Source organism: Scylla paramamosain, chromosome 28 (genome assembly GCF_035594125.1).
Source record: "Scylla paramamosain isolate STU-SP2022 chromosome 28, ASM3559412v1, whole genome shotgun sequence".
NCBI lineage: Eukaryota > Metazoa > Arthropoda > Malacostraca > Decapoda > Portunidae > Scylla > Scylla paramamosain.
This window is the reverse complement of record NC_087178.1, coordinates 1444314-1468954: the sequence shown is the minus strand read 5'-3', so window position 1 is coordinate 1468954 and position 24641 is coordinate 1444314. Positions and strand designations below refer to the sequence as shown.

Sequence of the window (24641 nt, the reverse complement as noted above, 5' to 3'; positions counted from 1 at the left end):
AGAGTTTCCTCTCCTCCTGTGCGTTTTGGTGTCACCGCTCGTCAGCAGTTCTCTACGAGCCCCCCTCACTGGTGCAGCGTTATGTTCAACAGATGGCCAAGGATACTCTGTTCTGCATGCACATGATCATAAGAAGACATTTATTTTCATCGTCCCAAATTAGGGAACAGAGGCAGATGACGGATGAATGGAGGAAAGGTGAGTGACATAAATCAACTTATGAGAGGGATTTTTTTTTCGTATGTTGCGGAGAGCAGTTAATCTTCATCACTTGTTTCTTTGTTTTGTACATACATTAGTGTTGTTCTCAAACTACTCGTTTTAATGCGAGATCTGAGGTATCGGCATTGTGTTACTGTGGTGGTCAGCGGCACCGCAGCTTGCCACGAAACTGCGAAAACTGCAAGCATAATAGATAAGTTAATACTTCCTTAAGTCAAGACTCCAGTTGAAAAAAGCGTGTAGAAAATGTTCGCAAAGCTTACTAGCGGTGGCAGTGAAGTGAAGTGCCACCACTGTAATCAATCATTTCACCTCGAATATACTGGTATGCTTAATTACATTGCGATACGATATTTCACATCAAAGGTGACATATGTCTGTGAATTTTGCGTGGAGTCAGGCATCGACAACTACCAACAACTAGTGCAGCGGATAAACACCAACAGGCGAATCACGGGAGGAGTAGAACAGCGCCAGCGCGAGTAATGAAGCAATGAAGCAGGCCGGAGCGCCGCACTACAAAGACCACCAATTAACCGGGATAACGACCGCAATTGCCGAACTAAAGGAACAAGTCTTCCTGCTGAAAGCAAAAATTTTAGGAAACAATGAGGAAGAACAAAGCATGCCTCATCTGTTGTTCGCGCAGGAGAGGCGGAGAAACCCAAAGCAAGCAAATCTGCAGTGAACACCAAACAGGAGAAACCCACACGACCATTGTATGCTGACATTATTGCCAAGGTAAACCACAACCAACATAAGGTTTTTATAAAACCAAAGGATGGCACGGTCACGACAAACAAAAATGAAATAGTATCTGCCCTTGAAAATGTACCAGCTGTAGCGGCGAAAACTACTGAACAAAAAACTGTGAAATTATTGTTCTCTACACAATGAGTTAAAGATTGAGCCATCGGAGCACTGGAGGCAAATAATCATATAGCCGATAAACATCAGATAGTTAGTGAGAGTAAGCTGAAACCAAAAACAAGTATTGCATCTGTGCCAGAGTCTATTGAGGACTCTGAGATTATCCAGGCCATTCAAGATGAAAATGAACAATTAGCTGATCTGATGGATCAAGAGGAGGATAAGAAATTATTATACTCGTATACGAAACCCAGCACACCCGGATTTAAAACCACAGTTGTAGCAGTATCGTCAGTCACGCATCAGGACAGAAACTGAAAACAATAATAACCACGTACGTACACCTACATCCATCACGGTGTAGAGTGTACGATCACTACTGGGTGCGACGATGTGGCAAATGCATGGGTATGGCCACAAAACGACTCATTGTCATGCAAAAGAAGCAGTTTGTGGCCACTGGGCACACACAAACAACAGCTGAAATGTCACCACTGTACAACTAATGAAAGAGAAGAACTGGACACTGCGTTCAGTACGGAATGCCCAATTTTTATATCAGCTAAGTATAGCGTAATTCGTCGAACAATGCTCTGTTTAGATGGAGAAACCGACACAACCAATAATAATAATAATAATAATAATAATAATAATAATAATAATAATAATGATAAATAAATAAATAGATAAATAAATAAGTAAAACAGATTTATCTGGTAGTCCCGTGGAACCTTCGGATAAAAAGCAAAGCAAAGCAAAGCAAAAACACTAGGAAAGGAGAAGATAAATATGGAAGACAAGATAAAAACAATAATTTGCTGCATATCGAAGATTTAAACCCCAAAAGAAAACGACTCAATACCAAAATGTTACAGGAAATGGGATCCGAATATAACAATGCCTTAATCTGCATCACAGAATCGCATCTTCGAAGCGAAGTAAGAGATGCCGAATAGAAAATTGAGGGCAATGAATTCTTCAGAGCGGACAGGGCAAACGACAGAAAAAAAAGAGGGAGTGGTGATATATGTACGACAGGACATATCAAAGGATACGAGACTGTTAACTGGTGCTTCTAATGGAGAGGCAAAATATACCATAGTATATATATATATATATATATATATATATATATATATATATATATATATATATATATATATATATATATATATATATATATATATATATATATATATATATATGAAATGGAAGATGCTATTAGCCACCGTATACAGACCACCAAGATGCTCAATAGAAAACACATTTGGAGTACTGACTGCTATTGAGTCTAAAGTAGAGAAACTTGGAAATCCTGAACCAACGATAATAATTAATGGCGACTTCAACTTACCAACACACAGTGACAAGAGTTAAGAATGCACGGAGGAGCATTAGAAGACAGATCACAAGCGACTGCACTGTTAACATTGATGGAAACCTTAATGTTGCCACAGATCATTAGCTCACCGACAAGAGGGAACATCTTAGATGTATTTCTTACTAATAACGAACAAATCATAAACGACGTAAGGCTCGAAGAAGTAGAAATTTCAGATTACCGACTTACAGTGATTGAAACAACTCTGGAAATAACCCATCAACTTCACCAAACCATGACAAACATAAATAATAATAAATATCCAGTGGAAATTGGCAAGAGAAATGGAAAGGAAGACAGCCAGTGAAATGTACTAATTTCTTTGCTCTAAACTCCTGAATATCTGTATATCCCACATCCCTAAGAAGAGACAGCCAAGAAATTACTCTATCCCAAGGGAGAGGAAAATACTGATGAGAAAGAGGTCAAAGTTGAATAAACGATTAAGAGGAAACGACGACCAAAACCAGCTTAAGCGGAGAACATAACAAATAAACAGAGACCGCCGAATCGCACGAGAGAGAAGCCAAGCTGGAAGAATAGAGACCTGTGACTATAATAAAAACAATCCTAAATACTTTTTAAATATGTCAAGAAAAAGGCAAGCATGTGCACAGCTACATAATCACTCAAATATAATGGATGCCTCACCAGCCACCCACAGAATATGAGCGAAGCACTTAACAACTAATATATATCTGCATTTAGTACTCCAGGCTCTGATACAGTAAACCACTGGCAAACAACAACACCGTCCACAGTAATACAGTTGAATGATGTAGAGCTAAACAAATCGGACATAGAGGCCTCCATAAAGGAATTAAATACCTACTCCGCTGCAGGACCAGACGGCATACCGGCAGTACTGATGAAACAATGTGTCTCAACTGTATCAACTGGTATTGCTCTGGAGAAAGTCACAGGATACTGGTGAAATACTAAGTATGCTTAAACATGGACAAATCGCATCCATCTACGAGAGTGAGCCAAGAACAGAACCAAAAAAATTATAGACCTGTAGCTCTTACCTCACACGTAATCAAGATATTTGAAAGGATAGTTGTGAAACAAATAACCACACACTTGGAGAAAGAATCACTCTATAACCAAGGACAGCACGGATTTAGAAGCGGAAGATCCTCTGACTATAAAAAATTCTTTGGCTACTTAACTTCCAAAGTCGAGCACATTCTGACTTTCTTCCCTTTTGCGGAATCTCCATTCTTGGAGATTTCAATGTTCACCACCAGCTTTGGCTTTCATCTCCCTTCACTGACCATCCTGGTGAACAAGCCTTCAACTTTGCTACCCTCCACGGTCTAGAGCATTCCTGGCTGTCTTGGAGATACGCCCACATTCTTAACCTCTTCCTAACCTCTAATCCTCCTGCTTATGCTGTTACCCTCTCTTCTCCATTGGCCTCTTCCGATCACAATCTCATGTCTGTATCTTGTCCTATCGCTCCAATCCCTCCTCAGGATCCCCCTAAGTGGAGGTGCCTCTGGCGTTTTTACCTCTGCTAGTTGGGGGGACCTGAGGAGGAATGACTAACCCTCCCAGTGTATGGCCGCCTGTAGCTCTCACTTCACAATGAACCTGTACATCCGGCAAATATACCATGCATTCACAACCTAATGCTGTTGTGTCATAATTATGTGGTTAAGAGGAAGTGAAGGACTGTTTCGGTGACGGCTCTCTAGCCACCGGAAGTAGTGCTACCATGCGATCGATGGTAATTTTTCTGCTTATGTTTAGATCCTTGGATGCATATAAGTTAATTACCTCATGAATCTAAGCATGCATTATTTATGTTAACATCTTCATAAGCAGAGCTTTACTGGTCCAAGCGAAGCCAAATCTCAAAGTCTCGAATGCAGTATTGTGTTCGTATGAGAGAAATATTACTAATTCATATATGTTGAAATTTTAAGAAAAAAGAAAAGAAATATTGCATAAAATCAAGTGTGGAATTGTGAATATATTTTTATACTTGTATTGCATATATATTAAAAGTTTATAGAGGAACAAAAAAAGTTAGTGGAATGATTTTAATCTATCTTAGAATGTAAATGATAGGAAAATAGAGTATTATTTGAATTTAAACGAATAATTACCAATGTTTTTTTTCACTTTTATTGGATGGAGTAGTTAGAAGTTTGTTAAAAAGAGTAACCGAAGCCGAATCTGACATGAAGGCGCGAGCGGTGAGGTGTCAGGCAGACAAGGAGGGAGGAACAGCTGCCGTGAGTGACACTTAAATCTCTATTTCTTCCCGGTGATATGACCTGAACAAATCACCGCAAACAGCTGGTATAATCCCAAGAAGTAGAGGTAAAGTACATGTATACTACCATCCTGTCTGTCAATGATTACACTTAACATTACAAACATACACCTTGTAATGTGCTGCTTTTTTGTGTCGTGTATTTTGTTGTCATTTATATTCCTGAGTAACAATATAAAGTTGCGTTTGTGATGTGTTTTTGTGTTCAGCCTGGTTTCTATTTCATAATTGCACAAGTCTAACAAGGCACAGTTTGGATGGATTGTTACCGGTTCATTTCGACTTACGGGGGTTGGGGAGCCCGGCACATTTTGACTACTTGTGTGGGCTTTACTAGTGCAGTGTGACAGCTTGTGTGGTAACCCGCGATAATGTTAACAGTAGCACTTTCATCAGAAGGCAAGGTTGAATTAGTTTAGGTTAGGTTTAGATTCATCCAGCTCATTAATTTAATATCACTGTTGAGCCTTCCAGTGTGTCCATCACTTGAACAAGCGTCATATTTTGCTAAGAAACAATCTGTCACTGCCTGGAAATTATTAGGCTGTGGTTATTTCCTTAATTCCCATTACTTGCTAATTTTGATACTGTGGTTATTGGTACATAGCCACGACTTGCTGGCTGCAGGGGGTACCATTGTTGGTAAATTTGCAGTTTCAACCAACACTCACCTCCTCAACCCCCCAATAAGATAAACTAACCTAACCTAACATTTTGTAATCTCCTAAACAAGTGGGCTTCCCCCCTCCCCACCCACTTAATCCCCACCATAAGGGAAACTAACCTAACCTAACATTTTTTAATCTAACTGTGAGGGTGGGGGTGTGGGGGGCAGCTTTGCCCCTCCTGGACAGCCCCACAAGGTAAACTTATTAATTTCTAACAGGTAAAATGGAACTAAAAAATGCCCCAAACAGTGAGATGTAGACCCTGTAAAGAGCTACAGTTACATATGGTGTAATGGTTGAAACAGCAGTATAATCCCATTGTTACTGTGTGTGTTATGAGTAATCATTTTGACAGTCTGAGTGGTGACCAGTACATTATGACAACATCTCTACAATTTGGCAGCCTGTGTGGGATGTCACCTCTACATTTCAAGATTTTTCAATAAGTTGTTTCCTTCAAATATAAAATCCTTACCTATTTCATTTTTTGCATGTTGAGTAATACCTCTAAAAATATACCTGAATGCCTTAAAAATACCTATGAAGATTATATAAGTGGTACTAAGTAATTTAGCAAATCACATTTGTAAGGTGGCAAGTGCTTGGCTGAAGATTGCAGTGATATTGTACACACACACACACACACAAAGAGAACCACTTATACAGCACTTGGTTCCAGTCCTCTATCTTTGCTTGTAGTTGTGTATGTCATCCCTCAATCCTTTTAGAAGTCTGATATTTCAGCACAAATTCTTAAGTTTACCACTCACAGCTAAAGCAAGCCTGATGACTTTTTGCAGCTTTCCTTATTTTTTTCTTTATCTTATGATCTTAATCCTTATCCATGAGCTAGCAAAAGCACAGTGATAAAATGTTCACCTTGTACTGATTGCACTCTATAGAGGCCTTTAACTGAGGTAAATCGAAAATTCATGGAAATTGACCAATCAAGGGATTCTGTCCCCTGATTATTTTTTATAGAAGTGCATTAATATACTGCAAGTCAAAGAAATTAGTAGTGCAAAGGTAAAAGTTTAATCTTTTGTTTCAGGACCGTGACTGTTGACCGGAGAAATGGACTTTGTTGCATTGCTTGGCTACTTAGTTGGCCTAGCTGTTATTGCATTCATTTCAGTGAGTTTATACGTTCTCATGTGTACTTGTGCATGACAAAATCAGTTTTTCTCCCTTTATTTAGAATTTTGCTTATTTATCAGTATGTAATTTTGTCTCAGACATTATCCTAGGCCTTCTTTAACTCGAGTTTCTTCATTTAAAGAATTTAAAAATCATATTATTACAGATTTTCAGCTAAATTTGTGCCTACAAGAAATCTGTAATATTATCTGAGCTGTTCCTCTTTACATTGACAATTTCTTTCTCCTTATATATTTATTTAGCTGTCTTGTTTAATAGTAAATTATGTTTGTTATGAAAGACAGGAGAATGAAAGCCTTAATTGATGGATAAATTCTTTATTGGATTCATTTTCTTTGAAAATACACGCACAGTACATACTAAGCTTAATGTTATTAGGATTTTCTTGCACATATTTAATCTTAAAAGCCAACACTTTTCATCCTTGCCATGTACAGATATGTGTGGGGATCTACTTAATGAGTGAGACATTCCCGTCAATTGCCTCCCATGAATCTGAGGATTTCTTCAGCGATCCCTCCAGTGGGAAGAAGTTGCCTTTCCCGTCTATCACTGACAAGCCAAGCATATCCCTGACTGTTGTGGTGCCGGCTTACAATGAGGAAAAGAGATGTGAGGGCCTGGAGGTTTTACTGTTGTTTGTTGCTTTTCATAGTATAGAACTTCATGGTATTTGTGATAATGAATTCCCATTATTTATGTATGATGATCTACATTTTGCACATTTGTGATTTTAAAATTGATAAATTTTCAGCTCCATTTTTTTTATTTAGTATTTTGAATCATTATAATTGTTCAATTACTATTTGGCTGCTAATGTTTAAAAAGCCTCTTATTGTTTATTTGTTCATAGTTCCATGTTTCATCAAAATTTGTTTCGGCATGAAAATCGTTTGATAATCCATCTTCTCTCAGTGCCTGTGATGCTGGAGGAGAGTCTGACGTATCTGGAGGAGAAGGTGAAGAAAGACAATACCTTCACCTATGAGATGATCATTGTTGATGATGGTAGTAAAGACAAAACCACTGAGGTTGCAATGGGTTACAGCAAGAAGTTTGGCTGTGAGAAAGTTCGCGTTCTTACGCTGGCTTGGAATAGAGGGAAAGGAGGAGCAGTTAGAATGGTAAATACTAATTGTAAAAACTGCAGTTGTAGTAGAATGAATCACTAACCAACAGAGAGAGAGAGAGAGAGAGAGAGAGGTAAAAGCCTACATTTTCTGATAAAAAAAAAATTGATCTGCAGGAACCAGGTAATATGGTAAATAGTAATATTGTTAGTAATCACAATTCAAACACTGATGTGCTATAAATGACTACTGGTGACCCAAGTGAAGTCTGTTACTATTTACTGCTTCTCTACTGATTAAATACCTTGAGAAGCATGTCTTTTGTGATCATATTTTTGTTAATATTAATTACTGGTCTAATAGTCCAGCTCATGCCATTAATTCTGCTGAGGTTGGATCTCTACACCACTCTTGCAGGAAATGCAGTGAAGAGAACAGTGACATTGAAGTAAAGATTGTTGTTTTCAGGGGATGTTTCGGGGGCGAGGAAAGTTGTTGCTCTTTGCCGATGCTGATGGGGCCACTACCTTCTCTGAGTATGACCGAGTGGAGGAGGGCCTGAGGAATAAGTGCAAAGGTTTGACTGGCTCTTTGGCCTGGGTTATCAAAGTTTGATGCTCAGTCTTTTTAGGCTCAAAAAGTCTTCAGATTGATAGTATTGTATGTATATAACAAAAAATTGTATGACTATGATTTTAGAGGGAAGCTAAATGGAACATCTTTTTATTATTGATATTTTGATGAAAAGATTCCCCCAATTACCAGTTTTAGAATTGATAATTTCATAAATTTATAATTGGTCATTTTCTTTACTTAAAATTAATTAAGGCCAGAGTGTCCTTGTTTGACAGTATGTTACATTTAAATCCATTGTAAAGGCAAGTATTAATTTCCTTGATATTTATATTTTTTGCTGTAGAAATTCTTTATAGATTGTTAATGCCTGTGTCTCATTATTTGGCAGAAAAAAGAATCATGGGTAAACTTTTTCATCTAATCTTGTTTGGTATTCATGTGCAGCATGTTAGTAGGCAGCATGAAGTAAGTTTTCAGCAACCTAACTAATAATCTTGCTGTCAGAGGAAAGAGAGCTGAGTGATGCACTGGCGGTGTCCTGTGGCTCTCGGGCTCACCTGGAGGAGGAGTCGGTGGCCACGCGCTCATTCTTTCGTACAGTGCTCATGTACGGCTTCCATGCCTTAGTATGGCTGTTTGCCGTGCGGGGTGTGCGGGACACACAATGTGGATTTAAGCTGCTAACCAGGAGAGCTGCCCGCATCCTCTTCAACAGCCTCCATGTTGAGAGATGGTCAGTGTTTCCATTATTTTCTTGGGACAGGATGGGATAAATGGATAATGGGTTGTATTTTTTTTTTAACATGATGGCAAAAAAATGAGAGGATCCTATTTTTAGAGGAAAAGGTGCTAGGGAGGCTAGATTTGTAGGAAAGAAAGAGTGAAAAATTAAAATGCTTATTGTTACTGATGATGTTTAATCTGCTAAGTGATATTTAATTTTTATTCTTTCAGGGCCTTTGATGTTGAAATGCTATATTTGGCACAATCTTTAAAGATTCCCATAGATGAAGTGGCTGTAGAATGGAATGAAATTGAAGGTTTGTTTGATTTTTTACACTATCATAGTTATGAATTTTGGATATGATCTAAAATTCATAATTTTAGTTTGTTTTACGTGCTGTTTTATAAAATTCTGACAAATTCATAAGTCAAAATTAAGAAAAAAATAAATTAAGAAGCATTTCATATTAATTGTTTGAAAACATGCAATGCAGTTTTTAATAAGCTACTTATATGGCAGAAAGAAACCACTGGCAATTGTACTTAGATCAATTTACTGTGGAAATTGTTGCAGGTACAAAGATGACACCTGTGCTGAGTTGGCTAGAAATGGGGCTGGACTTGTTCACAATCTGGCTGCGGTACACTCTTGGTGCCTGGAGGATACGAGGAGACATAAAGAAGTGAAATTAGGCAGTATTGCAGTGGTTGTTCCCCAGTGAATGGGCAAGCCTAAGGGAGAGTGAAATTGCATGAGTTGTGAGGATGAGGTTAATGTTGGATTTGATTTTTTTAGATACAGAGGGACCATGAAAGTAGAAATGGAAGAATTCCACTGGTGGAGTAAGCAACTGTGAACAATTATGATAGTTAAATGTATTTAATTGGTTTCTCCATCATTGAACAGATGAATGACATACAGTGGAACCGTAGTTACTGAACTCATAACTGCTTCAGTTGTCGTACCATAATTTGGTTCTCGAACAAGCTATGCACAAGTAGTTGCAGTGTTTGTTTTGTTTACGTTGCAACCCTCATTCAGTGGACATCCACACCACTCCCCAGTTGAACAATCCCTGCTCTCTCTCAGGCTTGAAACTAACTGAAATATCCTCAGATTGTCATAATAAAAACAGTTCCTAATTTACTCATCTTGTATCATCCATTTTTTTTTGATTCTATACATAAACTAAAGTTGTAAACATTTAAACAAAAGCAGTCATCTGGTGTCCAGAAACAGATTAATCCATTTTATATTGATTCCTAAGGGAAAATCATTTCAGTTTCTGAACATCTCAGATTTCAAATGGCATTCAGGAATGAATCAAGTTTGAGAATTTTCTCAGAGGTTCCAGGTTAGATACTTATTTGAGATAATGTAATCTGAAGTCACGGAAAGCTGAAAATGTTTATACTACTATATATATTTTTAAAATAATTGTACATGATAAAGGAAGGCTCTTCCAATAGTCCACTGTCAGGTGGAAGGAAAGTGATGAGCATCTTTCATCCCAAGTTGTTACTGCAAGATGACAGCTGTCTGCATGTGTTTGTCCTCAGTGATTCACCATGTTGGTGTTGTCTTGCACCCACAGCTTGGAATGAAAATCTGCTTAGCAGCCTTTTTATATATATATATATATATATATATATATATATATATATATATATATATATATATATATATATATATATATATATATATATATATAAAACCTAAAATCTGACAGTGTCCAAGAAAAATCCCTTTACCACACTTAGTGTGGTACTATTATAATGACATGAAAAAGCAGCATGAACATGAAAATATAAACATTTAAAACAGTCATGTCATGTGAATCAAACTGCATAATGTCCATTGATGGAGAAACCAAGTATTGCACAAAATAATGGGGAAGAGAGGTAGTGTGGAGAGGCCATCATTTGAGATAACTAGGGGACAAGTCATCCATTAATGTTGCAGGAGTGAAGGAATGTACAGTCTTTGAGCCTAGGGGAAGTGTATAAAACACTCAAGAGCTGAAACTTTGTCAAGAATAAACATTCAGAGCTGAAACTTTGTCAAGAATAAACATTCAGAGCTGAAACTTTGTCAAGAATTGGTGTGCTTGACATTTAAACATTTAAGCAAATGAGGACTCCATTTATGTTAGTCATGATTTTTCAGGCATGGCTGTGTCATGCAGGCATAAGCAGTTGTACACAAAGAACTCATCCAGATGTCAAAAAATTTGGGGTTGTCAAGATCAATAAAAATAATTAAGATTAAATATTGAAAATATAGTAAGTCTCTCAGCATCTTAGGACAACTACATTTCTCTACTAAGAAAGTCAATAAAAAATGAGTGGTTGGGAAGATGGCCCCTCCACACCAAGAAATGGAGGGAGCACCATAGGCAGAGGTGGATTTGATGCAATTATGTCAACATTGCTTTACTTATGTGCCAGTGGAAGAGCAGGTCATGTCAGGATTTTGTCAGGTCATGCAATGCATTGTTTCTGCCTCTACACCAGTAGGAAGATCAAGTCATGGTGTGCTCTTTCAGCCTCACACTACCTGCAAGTAATTGTTGGTACAGTTACAACAAGGCAAGGAAGCTTGACAAGTTAAATATAATGAGGTAAATACTTGATTTTATTTAATGGATACCTGAGAGAAGCACCTGAACGATCTTGTCAAGAGTTACGTCTCCACTAGAGTATTTTTCCTACTCTGCCCATTTTTTGTTAACTCGTCAGCAAATGGATGCAGCTGAGGCAGCCCACTCCTGGTTTGTTTAGAACTGGCCTCTATATACTTTAAGGTTTTAATTCAGATATTTTGCATAACTAGGCAAATTTTTTTAGGTTAAGTTGTTGCTGCCGAACAGAGTTCTGCATTGCACGAAGAAAGATCTCAACTTCCATTATTACATTTTTAGTTACGTTGAACTTTTCAACTCAGCACTTTACCCATTTTAAGATTAAATTAATCAATCAACTCAAAACGTGCACTATAGAAAATTGTAAACTCGTACAGAGGCCAGTTCTAGGTTAAGTAGTGTGGGCAGTTTCCAGTTGTTATCTAATCAATGATGACTTTAATACAGTAATGAAGTATAACAGACTGGTTCTTAACTCTGCAAGCCTTTTATGTGCCTTATTGCAAATTCATGAATGATAGTCTGATTTAAATCATGGTAAAAAGACTAACCAATCAGCTGTTTTGTTGATCCAGAGAAATTATTACAGAGGAATCCTGGAGATTTGGGTATTTAATTTAATGTAAGTTTTGTATGCTGGATTCAGATTGAATTAGAAAGTTACCACTTGTAATAAGATGGTGGTGAGTGGCTGTGAGTAAAAAGCATGCTGTGGGTCTGTTAGGAAAGGAGAAAATATATTGTTCAGAGATGAAAACTGTAGTTTGTGTCAGTGAGTGATGAAGGATAGGTTTAATTAACCTGCAATATGGAGAATTATGTGCTGGACTTTTTGTCCCCCAGGGGGAGCTTAGTGCTATGTGTGGGACTGTGTGTAAATTCATATCCTAAGCTAGCCTAAAGTTTGGAGCTTGCTGTACTGTATTTATATGACATCTTGGATGCCTCTGATACTAAAGAATATGACAGGTTTGTTTCCTTTTGCTCTTTTCAATAGAGCCAAAACCAATTCAAATAAAATGATTGCCAGTTAAAGAGTTACAAACAATGGACTAGAACTTTTATGCAGCACTGGTGCTATAAAAAAAAAAAGTTATTTTTTTTCACATCATGGGATAAGGAACGGTACAATGAACAAAAAACTAAACCTGTTGAAAGAGTAAGATTGTTTAGCAGAGCTGCTTTAAGACTAGCAATATAGATCCAAGGTACAATGCACAGTCAAAGCCAAGGTTCTGTACTTATGAAATGCCTCATAACAGCTGTATGGAAGTGATAAAGTGCCCATAACCTTGCAGCTGTTTGCTTATAATGGCATTCTTTTCATTTACATACTTAAAAAATCCTCAAGTGAAACCAGCAAGCAAGAGGTTTTTAGTGTGTGTGTAATAAAAAGAAATATTGTCAGAAAGCTTTGTAAATCTGATGCAGTATTATAGTTTGAATGTTTGTGCAAATGAATGAAATAATGATATACATTGTTGCACAGGTTAAGGATTTTTGTATTTGAGGGAACTGAAACTTATCCTTAAATTCACCTTGAAGACATTATTGTGTTTTGAACTTGTACCTTATCCACTGTTTATAAATCCCATTGGAAAAATTCATTTGTCTTAGATGACCAACAAAAACCTGAAAAATCTGATAATTTTAGTAATGACTCATTATTAGATAAGGGAAAAATATGAACTTGAGTCTTCAATCTTCATCTCCCACCCAGCAAGGCTTGTGAATGAAGTACTAGCACTATTCAGCACTGATGAACATAAGAACATAAGAAATAAGGGAAGCTGCAAGAAGCGACCAGGCTTACACGTGGCAGTCCCTGTATGAAACACTCCTACCTATTTCCATCTGTTATCCCCATCCATAAACTTGTCTAATCTTCTCTTAAAGCTCTCTAGTGTCCTAGCACTAACTACATGATTACTGAGTCCGTTCCACTCATCTACCACTCTATTTGAGAACCAATTTTTTCCTATCTCCTTCCTAAACCTAAATTTTTCAAGCTTGAACCCGTTATTTCTTGTTCTACCCTGGTTGCTGATCCTAAGAATTTTGCTTACATCTCCCTTGTTATAACCCTTATACCACTTAAAGACTTCTATCAGGTCCCCTCTTAACCTATGTCTCTCTAGAGAATGTAAATTTAACCGCTTCAACCTCGCTTCGTAAGGAATGCTCCTTATCCCCTATATCCTTTTAGTCATTCTCCTCTGTACTGATTCTAATAGACCTATATCTTTCCTGTAATGTGGGGACCAGAACTGCACAGCGTAGTCTAGATGAGGTCTGACCAGCACCAAGTATAACTTTAATATTACTTCCGGCCTTCTACTTTTAACACTCCTAAAAATGAATCCTAGTACCCTATTTGCCTTGTTTCTGGCACTCACCCAAGTGCTCCCTGTCATCATTTTTTGAACCCCCTTAAGACAAATGACAAATAATCAACTTCACTGATTATGCTAGCCATACAGTCAATATCCTCCATTATTTCACCACCACCAAGCTGCGTGCACATGGAAGTGAGTGTCAAGGTGAAATGAGTAGCCCTACATAACACCACCTTTGACTACCCCTAGTTGTCCGTCCCATACCCTGGCTTTTCTCTCCCCCACTTCCAGATATATATCTGACATTGTCATCTCCTTCACTGCTTTCCCTTAGTGATCAAGGAGTCATGAACAAAGACAAATCTCAGTATAGAAGAAAATGGAGCCAAAGCACAAGACAGCCTGTAGTGGCAGTCAGAGGCAGGACCACTATAATAACCATCCACAATTATGCACCTCATGCACGCTCTCAGGCTGGTAATAATGAGGCAATGAAGGAGGATGATGTGGTCAGCACAACTAGAGACCAACTCTGTCATTTGTGACAGAGGAAGGAAAGGGTAAGAGCAGCAGATAGAACACTGCATGACAGAATGAAAACAGGTAGTTTCACTCACACACCAGACCAAATGGAGAAAAAACAAAAACTTTGTCAGGCCACCAAATATAATTTAGTGTTTTCAAAGTGGCAAATAACTGCCAGATAAAAGAAAATGGCCATCATATGAACATCAGGGTGGTAAATGCTTAGGGATAACAAATGATATTTTAGCCTTCAGGCATGATTTGTGTAGCATATGAATTTTATGTGCATTTTATCATATCCATCTTAAACTCCATTGAAGGAATCGAGCTTCTGCTTACCGAGTTAACTTCTCTGGTCGGTCATGGGGACAGGTAGGGTTGTTGCTCAGACTGTTCTCATCACTTTTTAGTCACTCATGAAGGCTACCGGAGATGATCCATCATTGATAAATTGTAGAAGAATAATCTCTTCAACCCAACTTGATTCCAGCTATCTCATCTTGCTCGGTGCACTATGTTCTGAAACAAGATTTCTTGAATAGCATGCATTTTTGAGAAGTTGGTTTAGTTTAGCTCCAGTCACTATAATTCACCTTCATTTATATTTAAACAGAACTAATGTGCAATTCTAAACCTGCTAGTGTTGAAAATATGAATAGAAATTTAAAAAAAAAAGTGTTATACAAAATTGGCTTTACCATACTCAAAGACATACTCCAAGTTATACCACAATATTCTCTCTGGTTACTGCAATAAGATATATTTCTCAGCCTTTTGCAGCAAAGGCAGGAGACAGCTTTGTAGACCATTTCTAGCTAGCTTCTAATTGTACATAGCCAAGTCCTGAAATCTGTCTGTCATGTAGGTTTTATAGCCTTTAGTGACCTCAAGAACTGAACTGGACCACAATGCCTGAAATGTTAAAAAGCTTAATTAACATCAGCTAACATGAAAATAAAAATTACTGAACTATTGCAGTAACATGCTTTTTTGTACAGTGACAACAAGCACAATATCAGGCGCCAACTACTGCAGATCTTTGCTCACTGCAATAAATGAGGCATCCAGTTTCAAGTCCACTCTGATCAAAATAATATAATGTCACAATCCCCTTCTTGGTGATTCAGTCTGAGGGCAACTAGGTGTAGGAAGCCTCACTTCAAATGATACTATCTGTCCTCTCATATTTAATTTCGCTTCTGTGTGTATGGACAACTTTTATCAGGCACACCTGATGCTAAACTGCTCATCTTACCATCACTTCATTTCACTGTTAATGCCACTTCTAAGTGGGGCTACTATACTTACTGGGTAATTACCTACAGTCCTTTTTCTTATTATTCATAATTTTTCTTTCTCTCAGACATTATCACTTTTGATGATTACAAAACAATAATAGAAAATGGGTGAGAGGCAGCCCTTTTACTCATTGTTGTCATATACAAAGAAATGTGCAATGCCTCTTCTTTCCCAATGAACTTGATGAAATGTGATATGGTGGGGGTGGTTATAAATACAAGTAAATTTATGTGGTAAAAACACACATTTCACTGATGCTGTGTGCATAAAAACAAGATATTTAAGAGATTTCTGATCACAGGTCCCCAAGTTTCCTGGAGTGGTAAAGGGTAAGGAGGCAATCTGTCCGTGAAAGTCTGGAGAGAGAGAGAGAGAGAGAGAGAGAGAGAGAGAGAGAGAGAGAGAGAGAGAGAGAGAGAGAGAGAGAGAGAGAGAGAGAGAGAGAGAGAGAGAGAGAGAGATTGTAAGGGAGTGAAAGGGCTTGATAACTACCCATACTCCTTCCTTTTTGTTCATTACTTTCGCTCACAAAAAGCATGTTAAATTGTTTGGGCTTGCTGCAGCAGTGTTGCACCTCAAGTATGGGTCCCAAATGGCATCAGTAATCGCTTCCTGACTGCCATTATCAGTCTCAGTAAATCTTACCAATAGCATCTCCTCCTATATTGTATTCACGTGCGTCTCCAGAAGCAGCAAGTTTTTGGGAAAAGCTAAAATAGGCCAAATTTGAACACCTTAAAAGTCTAAGGAGAAACCACCTTTCTTCCATAAACAGGGAATATCTCCCCCCCACCCCCAGCACACACACTAAACTCACCTAACATAACCTAACCTAAACTAGCTGGAGCCCCCTAAAGGGCTGTAACCTAGCCTTACCTAACCTAGCATTATCTAGCCTAAACTAGTTGGGGACCTTTGCTCCCCCTGAACCCTCTTATGGACACTAATCAAACTTAATATTTATTACACGAGCACACCACACTAACAAGACTTATTAAGAAGTACTCACAAAATTAAAATGTACAGATTCCTGTATTTCCCAGTGCCGCAGGAAAAAAAAGTCGAGAAGACCCAAATCACACACTGTACACCTCCCTGACGCCATAATAATGGTAGAACTGACATTGCACTGGCAGCGCTCTCCTGCCATTCCTACCCTCGCGGAAGACTACCCGCGGACTAATTCTAACTACGCAGGCCATTTGAATTAGTGGTACTACTTACAGTACAAAGGTGTCACGCATAAAGTCTATTTGTTTACATGTTAATATGACAATTAATTTGCATCCAGTGCAACATGAATATATCAATTATACAATGGTGAATAAAATACTTGTCACGGGACTAGTTACTGTGGCGCCGTAATGTGGTCACAGTACCCGCATACCATAAACATTATAATGTATCCTTCCAAGTGAGCTTCATCGGCGCAACACGAATCATGTCACTGTAATGTAACTAAGTGGTCCCAAAACAAAATATATACGTGTTTTGCGGTGAATATTCATCATCATATATGCAAAATTTGGCCTATCCATGAGGAACCGCTATTGGTTAGATTTACCAGTCTCATAACAGCCGAAATAAGAAAGGGAAGTAAGAAGTTAAATACTAGACCACGTAATACATACGACGTGTTAAAAGGGAGTTCTAAATTATTTGTCTCCTACCATTAATATTTTTTTTTCAAACAACCAAAACAATTATGGTTATTTGCAAATCACCATGGGCCTAACCAAAACATACGATAGTGACTCCAAGCTTGTGCAACTACCATTAACTACCGAAACAGTGGCACTTACATATTAAACCAAATATGTACCATGAACAATCTCTTAAACGCGATAACTCCACTCTTAAAATACCAATTTACCTGACGATACACACTAATGAGTAATACATAGCCACAAATATTGCAACGCGGCTCCAACAAGGGGGGTAGGGTACTCAAGTTTTCAAGTTTTCAAGTTTTATTTAGAAAAAGGGGTGTTACAAGAAGGGGCAGTGTGTGTACCAAGACTGGTACACAGGGAAGAAAAAGTGAGGAGAAATAGAAGTACATTGGGAGAAAAAAAAAGTTGCCGGGCGGTCCGGCCTGCTGCTGATGAGTGTCACAGGGCAGTACAAGAGCGATTTGTCGGGTGGAAACCGGAGTCCCCGGAGGAAAACCACTGTTAATAGATTTAGGAGAAGAACAGTGACCGTCTACCACAGCAGCAATAGAACGGTCAGAAAGGAAACTTGAGATGAAGTTACGGAGAGAAGGATAGAAACCGTAGGAGGGTAGTTTGGAAATCAAAGCTTTGTGCCAGACTCTATCAAAAGCTTTTGATATGTCCAAGGCAACAGCAAAAATTTCACCAGAATCCCTAAAAGAGGATGACCAAGACTCAGTAAGGAAATCCAGATCACCAGTAGAGCAGCCTTGACGAACCCATACTGACGATCAGATAGAATGTTGTGAAGTGATAGATGTTTAAGAATCTTCCTGTTGAGGATAGATTTTGAACTTTAGATAGGCAGGAAATTAAAACAATAGGACGGTAGTTTGAGGGATTAGAATGGTCACCCTTTTTAGGAACAAGCAAAGTTCCAGCAAGAAGGAAAGGTAGATGTTGATAGACAGAGCTGAAAGAGATTGACTAAGCAAGATGCAAGCAAGGAGGCACAGTTTCGGAGAACAATAGGAGGGACCCCATCAGGTCCATAAGCCTTCCGAGGGTTTAGGCCAGTGAGAGCATGGAAAACATCACTGCGAATGATTTTAGTGGGTAGCATGAAGTAGTCAGAGAGTGGAGGAGTGGGAGAAACAAGCCCTGAATCATCCAAGGTAAAGTTTTTAACAGAAGTTTGAGCGAAGAGTTCAGCTTTGGAAATATATTTGATGGCAGTGGTGTCATAAGCTTGAAATAAAGGAGGTAAAGATGAAGCGAAGTTACTGGAGATGTTTTTGGCGAGGTGCCAGAAGTTACAAGGGGAGTTAGATCTTGAAAGATTTTGACACTTTCTATTAATGAAGAACACACACTTGTCTAAGTTATGCTGATACAAGTTGATCCGGCTGGACAAAGCCTGTGTTAACTTACACTGTACAGGAAATTAATGGATCAGGCTTGGGTATTTTTACATTTTTTATGTATATGTACATATATACACCTTATTTATCAATATACAGAACAAAATTTTGATGTAAAAAAAATAATAATTTATGCTAACCCTGATTTATACAGATAACAATCGCTGCCTATGACCCCCCCTCCCCCCCCCCCCCCTCTCTCTCTCTCTCTCTCTCTCTCTCTCTCTCTCTTAGATAATATTATATAACTGACGCACTCCTTGCCGCGAAAACAATTTTGTAAATGACTCGATGCCTTTCATGCCCAGTGCTCACCAGACATCTCTACTCTATGGCAAATATTACAACAGAAGAAAAAGTCTGGCCGTCAGAAATGTAAACACAGGCTGATGCCAGATGTAGAAGCTACTTTCGATAAGTTTTTTTTTTTTTTTTTTTTTTAATATTATTTCAGCTCTCCGGTTAAGATGACTGAATAAAATCCTTGTCAAATAAACAAAAGACAGCATAACCCTAAATATCTCATACCATGTTATATGTCTAGATTAGCTGGGAAGTTGCAGATGACGTCCCTCTAGGAAGACTCGCCGACTCCCCTCACTGATCTGTCACCACTCACCAGACGTAAACATTAAGCACCCCTGCCTGGTTCACCTGTTATCCTATGGATCGCTTTCTCAGTAGATTGACCCTCTTCTGAAAGTTGATGCTAGCCGTAAGTATTTTCCAGTTGGTTGGCTGCCTCTGCACGCTGCAATGCCAGATTTAAATTAAGTACTGACACAGCTCAACATTGGCTTAACTTTATCCTCTGATAGCTTTATTCGAGCTATACACAGTTACGTATAGCAGAGAAATGTGGATTTATAAGTACTGTTTCCATGATGGCATCATTAAGTACTTGAATATTTTTCCATTGTGGTGCTGAAATGCTATGTTTAATGGTGTGCAGAAGCTGATAAGAATTAAGTTCTTCAAAAGGTGGTGAAAACACGAAGTGACAGGAAGGGCCAGTCTGTAGGTTTGGGTCCATGCAGCAATGTAACTTGAATGTAATCATCTCTTGCATCATATCATCCAACATGGTGAATGTAATAGAAGAAAAAGAATAATTTATATATATATATATATATATATATATATATATATATATATATATATATATATATATATATATATATATATATATGATACATCTCATACTATTAAGCTCCTGTTAGGAAAGTTTAAATGCTGGTGCTTCCTCAGAGTTACATAGAACCATAACCCAGTGGTTATTTAGCTTGTCACAGCAAAATAGGCTCTAAGGCTATTAATCAGCACTGCATAGAAACCACTAGTTATAATGGCCATAAAAAATACTCAGTTGTTGGAGTACTAGGAACTCCATAACCAGTTGAAAGTACCAAATTACTGTTATAAAATTCATAAGAATTGTAATATGCTTGTGATTTTGATTTCAGGTCGTGGGGTGAGGTGCGAGGTCAAACACGACAAATTGTGACACAGTATGGTTGCAATTCTCACAGCTGTACTGATGACTGCAGCAGAGATATCCAACATATTTTCAGCTGTTGGAGTTGTGATATGCTTTATTTGCATGGTCATCTTCATCATGCGGTAAGAAAGCAATAACATGTTTTTGTATGTTATAGAAAATGAATATAAGAATGAGCTTTTATGACAACTTTTCTGTGAGAGCACCATTAAAATTATCTTATAGCAGATTGCTATCATATAATGCAAACAGGTTAACCTCAAATAATGTGACCATGTCACACTTCAAAATCTCACTCTTTACTATATATTACTGTTTTTCTTTTTCCTTTTGTAGAGTACAAGGAGACATGTTTGGCACCTCAGTAGTGCATGTGGCTCAGCCTCCCATAGCACAGATGGCTTACCAGAAAGTTGAAGTACCGTTTTCTGTGGGACTGCACATGGCACAAGATGCTTCATTCAGTGGTAGGTCTCATCATGATCACCCACAATGATTGGCAGTTACAGAAATATTCTTGTATACATATTAACCCTCACATGCACCAGTAAGCTTTATAAGTTTTCTTTCCAAAACCTCTTCTGTTGGCAAACATTTGTGGCCTCTCTTTGCACTTTGCAAAAATTTAGAATTAGAAGCATTTTCTTTGCTCTGAAACTCTTCAGTAGGAATGAATTATATATTACTAGAGTCACAAAAAAAATTATCTTTATGATTATCACATAAGAAATTTGCCATTTAAAAAAAAAAAAAATAAATAAATAAATAAAATCACAACCTCTTAGCATAGGATTTTTCCCACAACCATTCTGCATGTTACACATCACTTAAATATTTTTTTTTATGAACTTTACAATGGTACTATTGTCATTGTAATATGTCAATTAGATCTCAAGAAAATAAAGAAAAACTGAAGTCAGTATTCATCTCACATTATATGCAGACAGCCTGAATCACGTCCTGAAACTGGCAAATTATCTAGCAGTCAGCCTATTCTGGGAAGCATCAGTGGTGCCAGTTCATTACTCTTGTGAAACTTATGCTCATCTTTGACTCACCAAAAACTGAGGCACTTACATCAGAAGCTTTATTTTTAGTGACTAAGTTTTTTGATGCACATGTGTTGGTGCAGTTATGCATGAAGACATTTTGATGTACATGTGTATCCAGTGCATGTGAGGGTTAACTCATTCATATCACACAACACCTCACTAAATCCTTGCTTAGTTGTATTATAGTTGAAAGACTTTGCTTACAGCTGAATTCATTTTAATCATGTTACATTTTAGTTACTGTTATGTTTTGTTGAACATTCTGTCTTCATCCATGTCATATCAGGCACTGGAAATGCTACATCTGTATCTTAGATATCAATGTCAGATGAGAGGATATAGAGTTTAAGAATTTCTTGAGCAATTTTAAGACTTGTATATTTGCTAATTAGGTTTATTTCTTTTGATGAAATAGATCGTAGCAAAAAAGAGTTATATCACAAGTGATGGTGCTAATAAGATATTCATACAGGTGGTGCTGGATACTTCACTTCCTTTTCCTTCAATAGGACTAGTAATAAATTGGTATATGTACAAGTACTCCAGTTGTTTTGTCCAGGCTGAATATCATAGTCAGTCTTTGAGTGTGCACTGCAGGTAATGTAAACACATTTCTCATCAGATACTATCATTATTTTCAAGATGAAAAACAGATGTTTCTTTGTGTCACAGATGTCCAGATTAAGGTTCGCAGTCAAGTAAACTATGCCCTACGGAGCTTCTGGGGGGTGCCGTCTGAGCGCCTCCACATGTTGCTCGCTGCACCCTGGACAGGCTTCTTTCTGCACTTGATGGAAGAACCATCAGTTGGTGCTGAGGTTGTTGATGAAATTCTAAGGTGTGTAACCCAATGTGTGAATTCTTTCATATGTTGTTCAAGAAGTATTTTAGTTTGTAACATGGATGGTATCCAAAACGGTATAAACTATGAAAGTGATGTGACAAAGTTTAAAAATAATTTTGCCAATAGTAGCTTATGCTTGAATAGAATTCATTAACCGAAAAATTTGCTTTTAAGAGATCAAAAGCAGTTTTTTGGGGCTTATAAATTTCTTAAATATTTTTTTCTAACAGCCAGTCACTACATTAAACTCTTTTTATGTAACAGAGAGGATGTCACTGAGTCTGCTGAGTCAGTGAAACACATCAGCCTTGCTCCTGATGCACCAGATCTGTCCCTGGGCTCTTCACCACGCAGGAAATATCCTTTGGTGGTTTGTGTTACACGATGTGATGCTTCACAGGAAACTGACGACAGCAGAGTGGTACAATCAGCAAAATTCTTTTCCAACATACTTATAAAGTTGTCCTTTCCAGCTTAGTTTACTCTTGCATGGGAAAAAAATAATATAGTATTAATAGTGTTAATCTCAATATGTCTAGATGTATTGATTTGAGGTGCTTGAAAGGTGTGTATTGTGACTGTTAAGAATATTAATAATTACTTACTTTGAAACTATAATATTAAGGAATCTGATTACACTTTTTAATTGCATTCAAGTTTTTCTCTGTGTGTATTCTTGAAACAGGGGGCCCTGATTGCTATCATACACATCAAGGATGGGGAGTGCCAGGTGCCAACCTGTATCCTCCACCAGTATCTAAAGCAGTACTCGGGCCAGCTCACTAAGTTGGAGGTCAGTGCATTTTAAAAACTATTCATAATATTCTGTATGTTGCTAAGCAGTGTGTGTGTTTTCTTTTTCTTTTATTCTTAGAAACACTAAAACATGTATTATAAATTAATTTATTGGCAAAGAAGCTCAAAAAGAAAACCCTTCCAAGAAATAATGAACCACCACTTGCTGTTCATGAGAATGAAAATGTATTTGATGTTTTCAGGCTCTTTATACACAAAGTAGCACAACCACTACCAGAGAGAGCACCAGACCTGAGGAAAATACTGGGGAAGATGAGGAAGAAGACATTCCTATAGAGGAAGCTTGTGTAGTGTGTCAAGTAAGTTCTGAAATGTTTTCAGGTGCTACTTTTGGTGTCTTTTGCTCATCCCTTGTGATGCAACCACATGAGGGAGATTGAAAATGCTGAATACTTTGCTTCATTATGAGAGCTTGGAAAATGTAACCCTTGTCTAAGACTACTTAATACACATGTGCATTTATCTAAAAATTGATGGTGAATGATGTGTATATGTATAGATGGATGGATATCAGACATTTTATTGGTATACTTATTTTACATGTAGGTACTACTGTAGTTTCCTTTATGACTGCCATGTTATTTGGTGGGAGAAATTGAGACTGAAGTAATGGTGATTTAATTCTTGCTGAATATAGTTTTTGATGATTTCATCCCAAATATTAATAATCCTTCCATAGATCAAGAGGACAACACGGGCCTTGCTTCCCTGTCGACATGTGTGTGTGTGTGATTCCTGCTGCAGCCGTCTAGACAACTGTCCTATGTGTCGCACTCGCATCCTTGCCTATTTCCTTGTTGCTCCTGAGGACTCTACCAGTCCAAGACAAGACCACCCAGGAGGAGAGGCAGATGAAATGGACCCTCCCTCAGCATGGCATCGTTTCAGTGGTACTGTGAATCGGATGATGGGGATTGAAAACAATCAGTGAAGTGCTGAAATATTTGATGCATACTACTAATGTGTTTGCTGATTTGCAATGTTAGTAGAAATGTATGCTCTTCAAGAAGAAAATGAAAACCTGTCCAGTATTTTTCCTTTTGTAAGTAAGTAATCTGCAACTGTCAAGCGTGGGAGTGGTAGTCTTGAGGTGCAGTGTTGGCTACAGTTATATTTCCAGATGGGGACTAAATAAGAAGGAACTTACTGAAGGTCATGATATTGTATTGTTTATTGTGTATTCATTCCTACGTCATGTATACATCTTTGTCCAGTGAAGTCATGATGACTTTAAAACTTAATTGTATTAATGTTCGGAGAATTTTGTATGATCTGTTTATCCTCCTTAGAAGGCAGCAGTATTCTACCTATTGTAGATCATGACAATGTTGTTTGATGCTTTCAATAAAGACTACTTATGCATTTTTGAAGCATTCAGTCTACTATGACGTTCCCCCGTACAAGAAAAAATGTCAGAAAGCAGAAAATGCTTCTTGACATACAGTATTAAATTCTTATAGACGTCAACTGAAGACTTTTATCTTGATAATATAAATTTCTTATTTACTCATATAATTTTGAAACATAGGTAAAAAACATTCTAATGAGAACACGATTCGATCTTGTCTTCTCTACTTTTAAGCAAATGATCGCTAGGAGGA

At 37.7% G+C, this 24641-nt stretch overlaps 2 protein-coding genes and 1 long non-coding RNA gene across 6 annotated transcripts; 2 read left to right on the top strand and 1 right to left on the bottom strand.

Moving 5' to 3' along the window:
- Window positions 1-37: 37 nt before the first annotated feature.
- Window positions 38-10095, top strand: LOC135114668 (dolichyl-phosphate beta-glucosyltransferase-like). Of its 3 annotated transcripts, none has more exons than XM_064030543.1 (8): window positions 38-198; window positions 6477-6559; window positions 7021-7195; window positions 7499-7707; window positions 8122-8230; window positions 8734-8962; window positions 9184-9269; window positions 9527-10095. In XM_064030543.1, exons 2-8 carry the CDS (start codon window positions 6500-6502, stop codon window positions 9637-9639), a joined length of 981 nt encoding a protein of 326 aa, XP_063886613.1. In that variant the 5' UTR covers window positions 38-198; window positions 6477-6499; the 3' UTR covers window positions 9640-10095. The 3 variants fall into 3 exon arrangements, with proteins under 3 accessions (XP_063886613.1, XP_063886612.1, XP_063886614.1); XM_064030542.1 differs by lacking the exon at window positions 38-198 and adding an exon at window positions 4646-4804; XM_064030544.1 differs by lacking the exon at window positions 38-198 and adding an exon at window positions 4659-4716.
- On the bottom strand, window positions 6885-9633 carry LOC135114670 (uncharacterized). Its single transcript, XR_010275623.1, has 2 exons — window positions 9510-9633; window positions 6885-8982 (listed from the first exon to the last, which is right to left on the bottom strand). It is a non-coding gene; the product is annotated as an uncharacterized LOC135114670 (long non-coding RNA).
- A 9287-nt stretch (window positions 10096-19382) lies between the features above and the next one.
- On the top strand, window positions 19383-24402 carry LOC135114667 (cell growth regulator with RING finger domain protein 1-like). Of its 2 annotated transcripts, none has more exons than XM_064030539.1 (8): window positions 19383-19545; window positions 20294-20450; window positions 20665-20795; window positions 22053-22218; window positions 22489-22645; window positions 22910-23017; window positions 23223-23339; window positions 23720-24402. In XM_064030539.1, the coding sequence occupies exons 2-8, from the start codon at window positions 20341-20343 to the stop codon at window positions 23969-23971; spliced, it is 1041 nt and encodes a 346-aa protein (XP_063886609.1). In that variant the 5' UTR covers window positions 19383-19545; window positions 20294-20340; the 3' UTR covers window positions 23972-24402. The 2 variants fall into 2 exon arrangements, with proteins under 2 accessions (XP_063886609.1, XP_063886610.1); XM_064030540.1 differs by having other exon boundaries at window positions 19389-19545; window positions 22489-22594.
- Window positions 24403-24641: the final 239 nt, after the last annotated feature.

What these genes read in the sequence shown, in the direction of transcription:
- LOC135114668 (XM_064030543.1), top strand. Translation starts at nt 6,500, where the DNA reads ATGGACTTTGTTGCATTGCTTGGCTACTTAGTTGGCCTAGCTGTTATT. An exon ending in TTACAATGAGGAAAAGAGAT is followed by an intron (nt 7,196 to 7,498) that starts GTGAGGGCCTGG and finishes ATCTTCTCTCAG; the next exon opens with TGCCTGTGATGCTGGAGGAG. An exon ending in CCTGAGGAATAAGTGCAAAG is followed by an intron (nt 8,231 to 8,733) that starts GTTTGACTGGCT and finishes TCTTGCTGTCAG; the next exon opens with AGGAAAGAGAGCTGAGTGAT.
- LOC135114667 (XM_064030539.1), top strand. Translation starts at nt 20,341, where the DNA reads ATGGTTGCAATTCTCACAGCTGTACTGATGACTGCAGCAGAGATATCC. An exon ending in ACAAGATGCTTCATTCAGTG is followed by an intron (nt 20,796 to 22,052) that starts GTAGGTCTCATC and finishes TTTGTGTCACAG; the next exon opens with ATGTCCAGATTAAGGTTCGC. An exon ending in GCCAGCTCACTAAGTTGGAG is followed by an intron (nt 23,018 to 23,222) that starts GTCAGTGCATTT and finishes TGATGTTTTCAG; the next exon opens with GCTCTTTATACACAAAGTAG.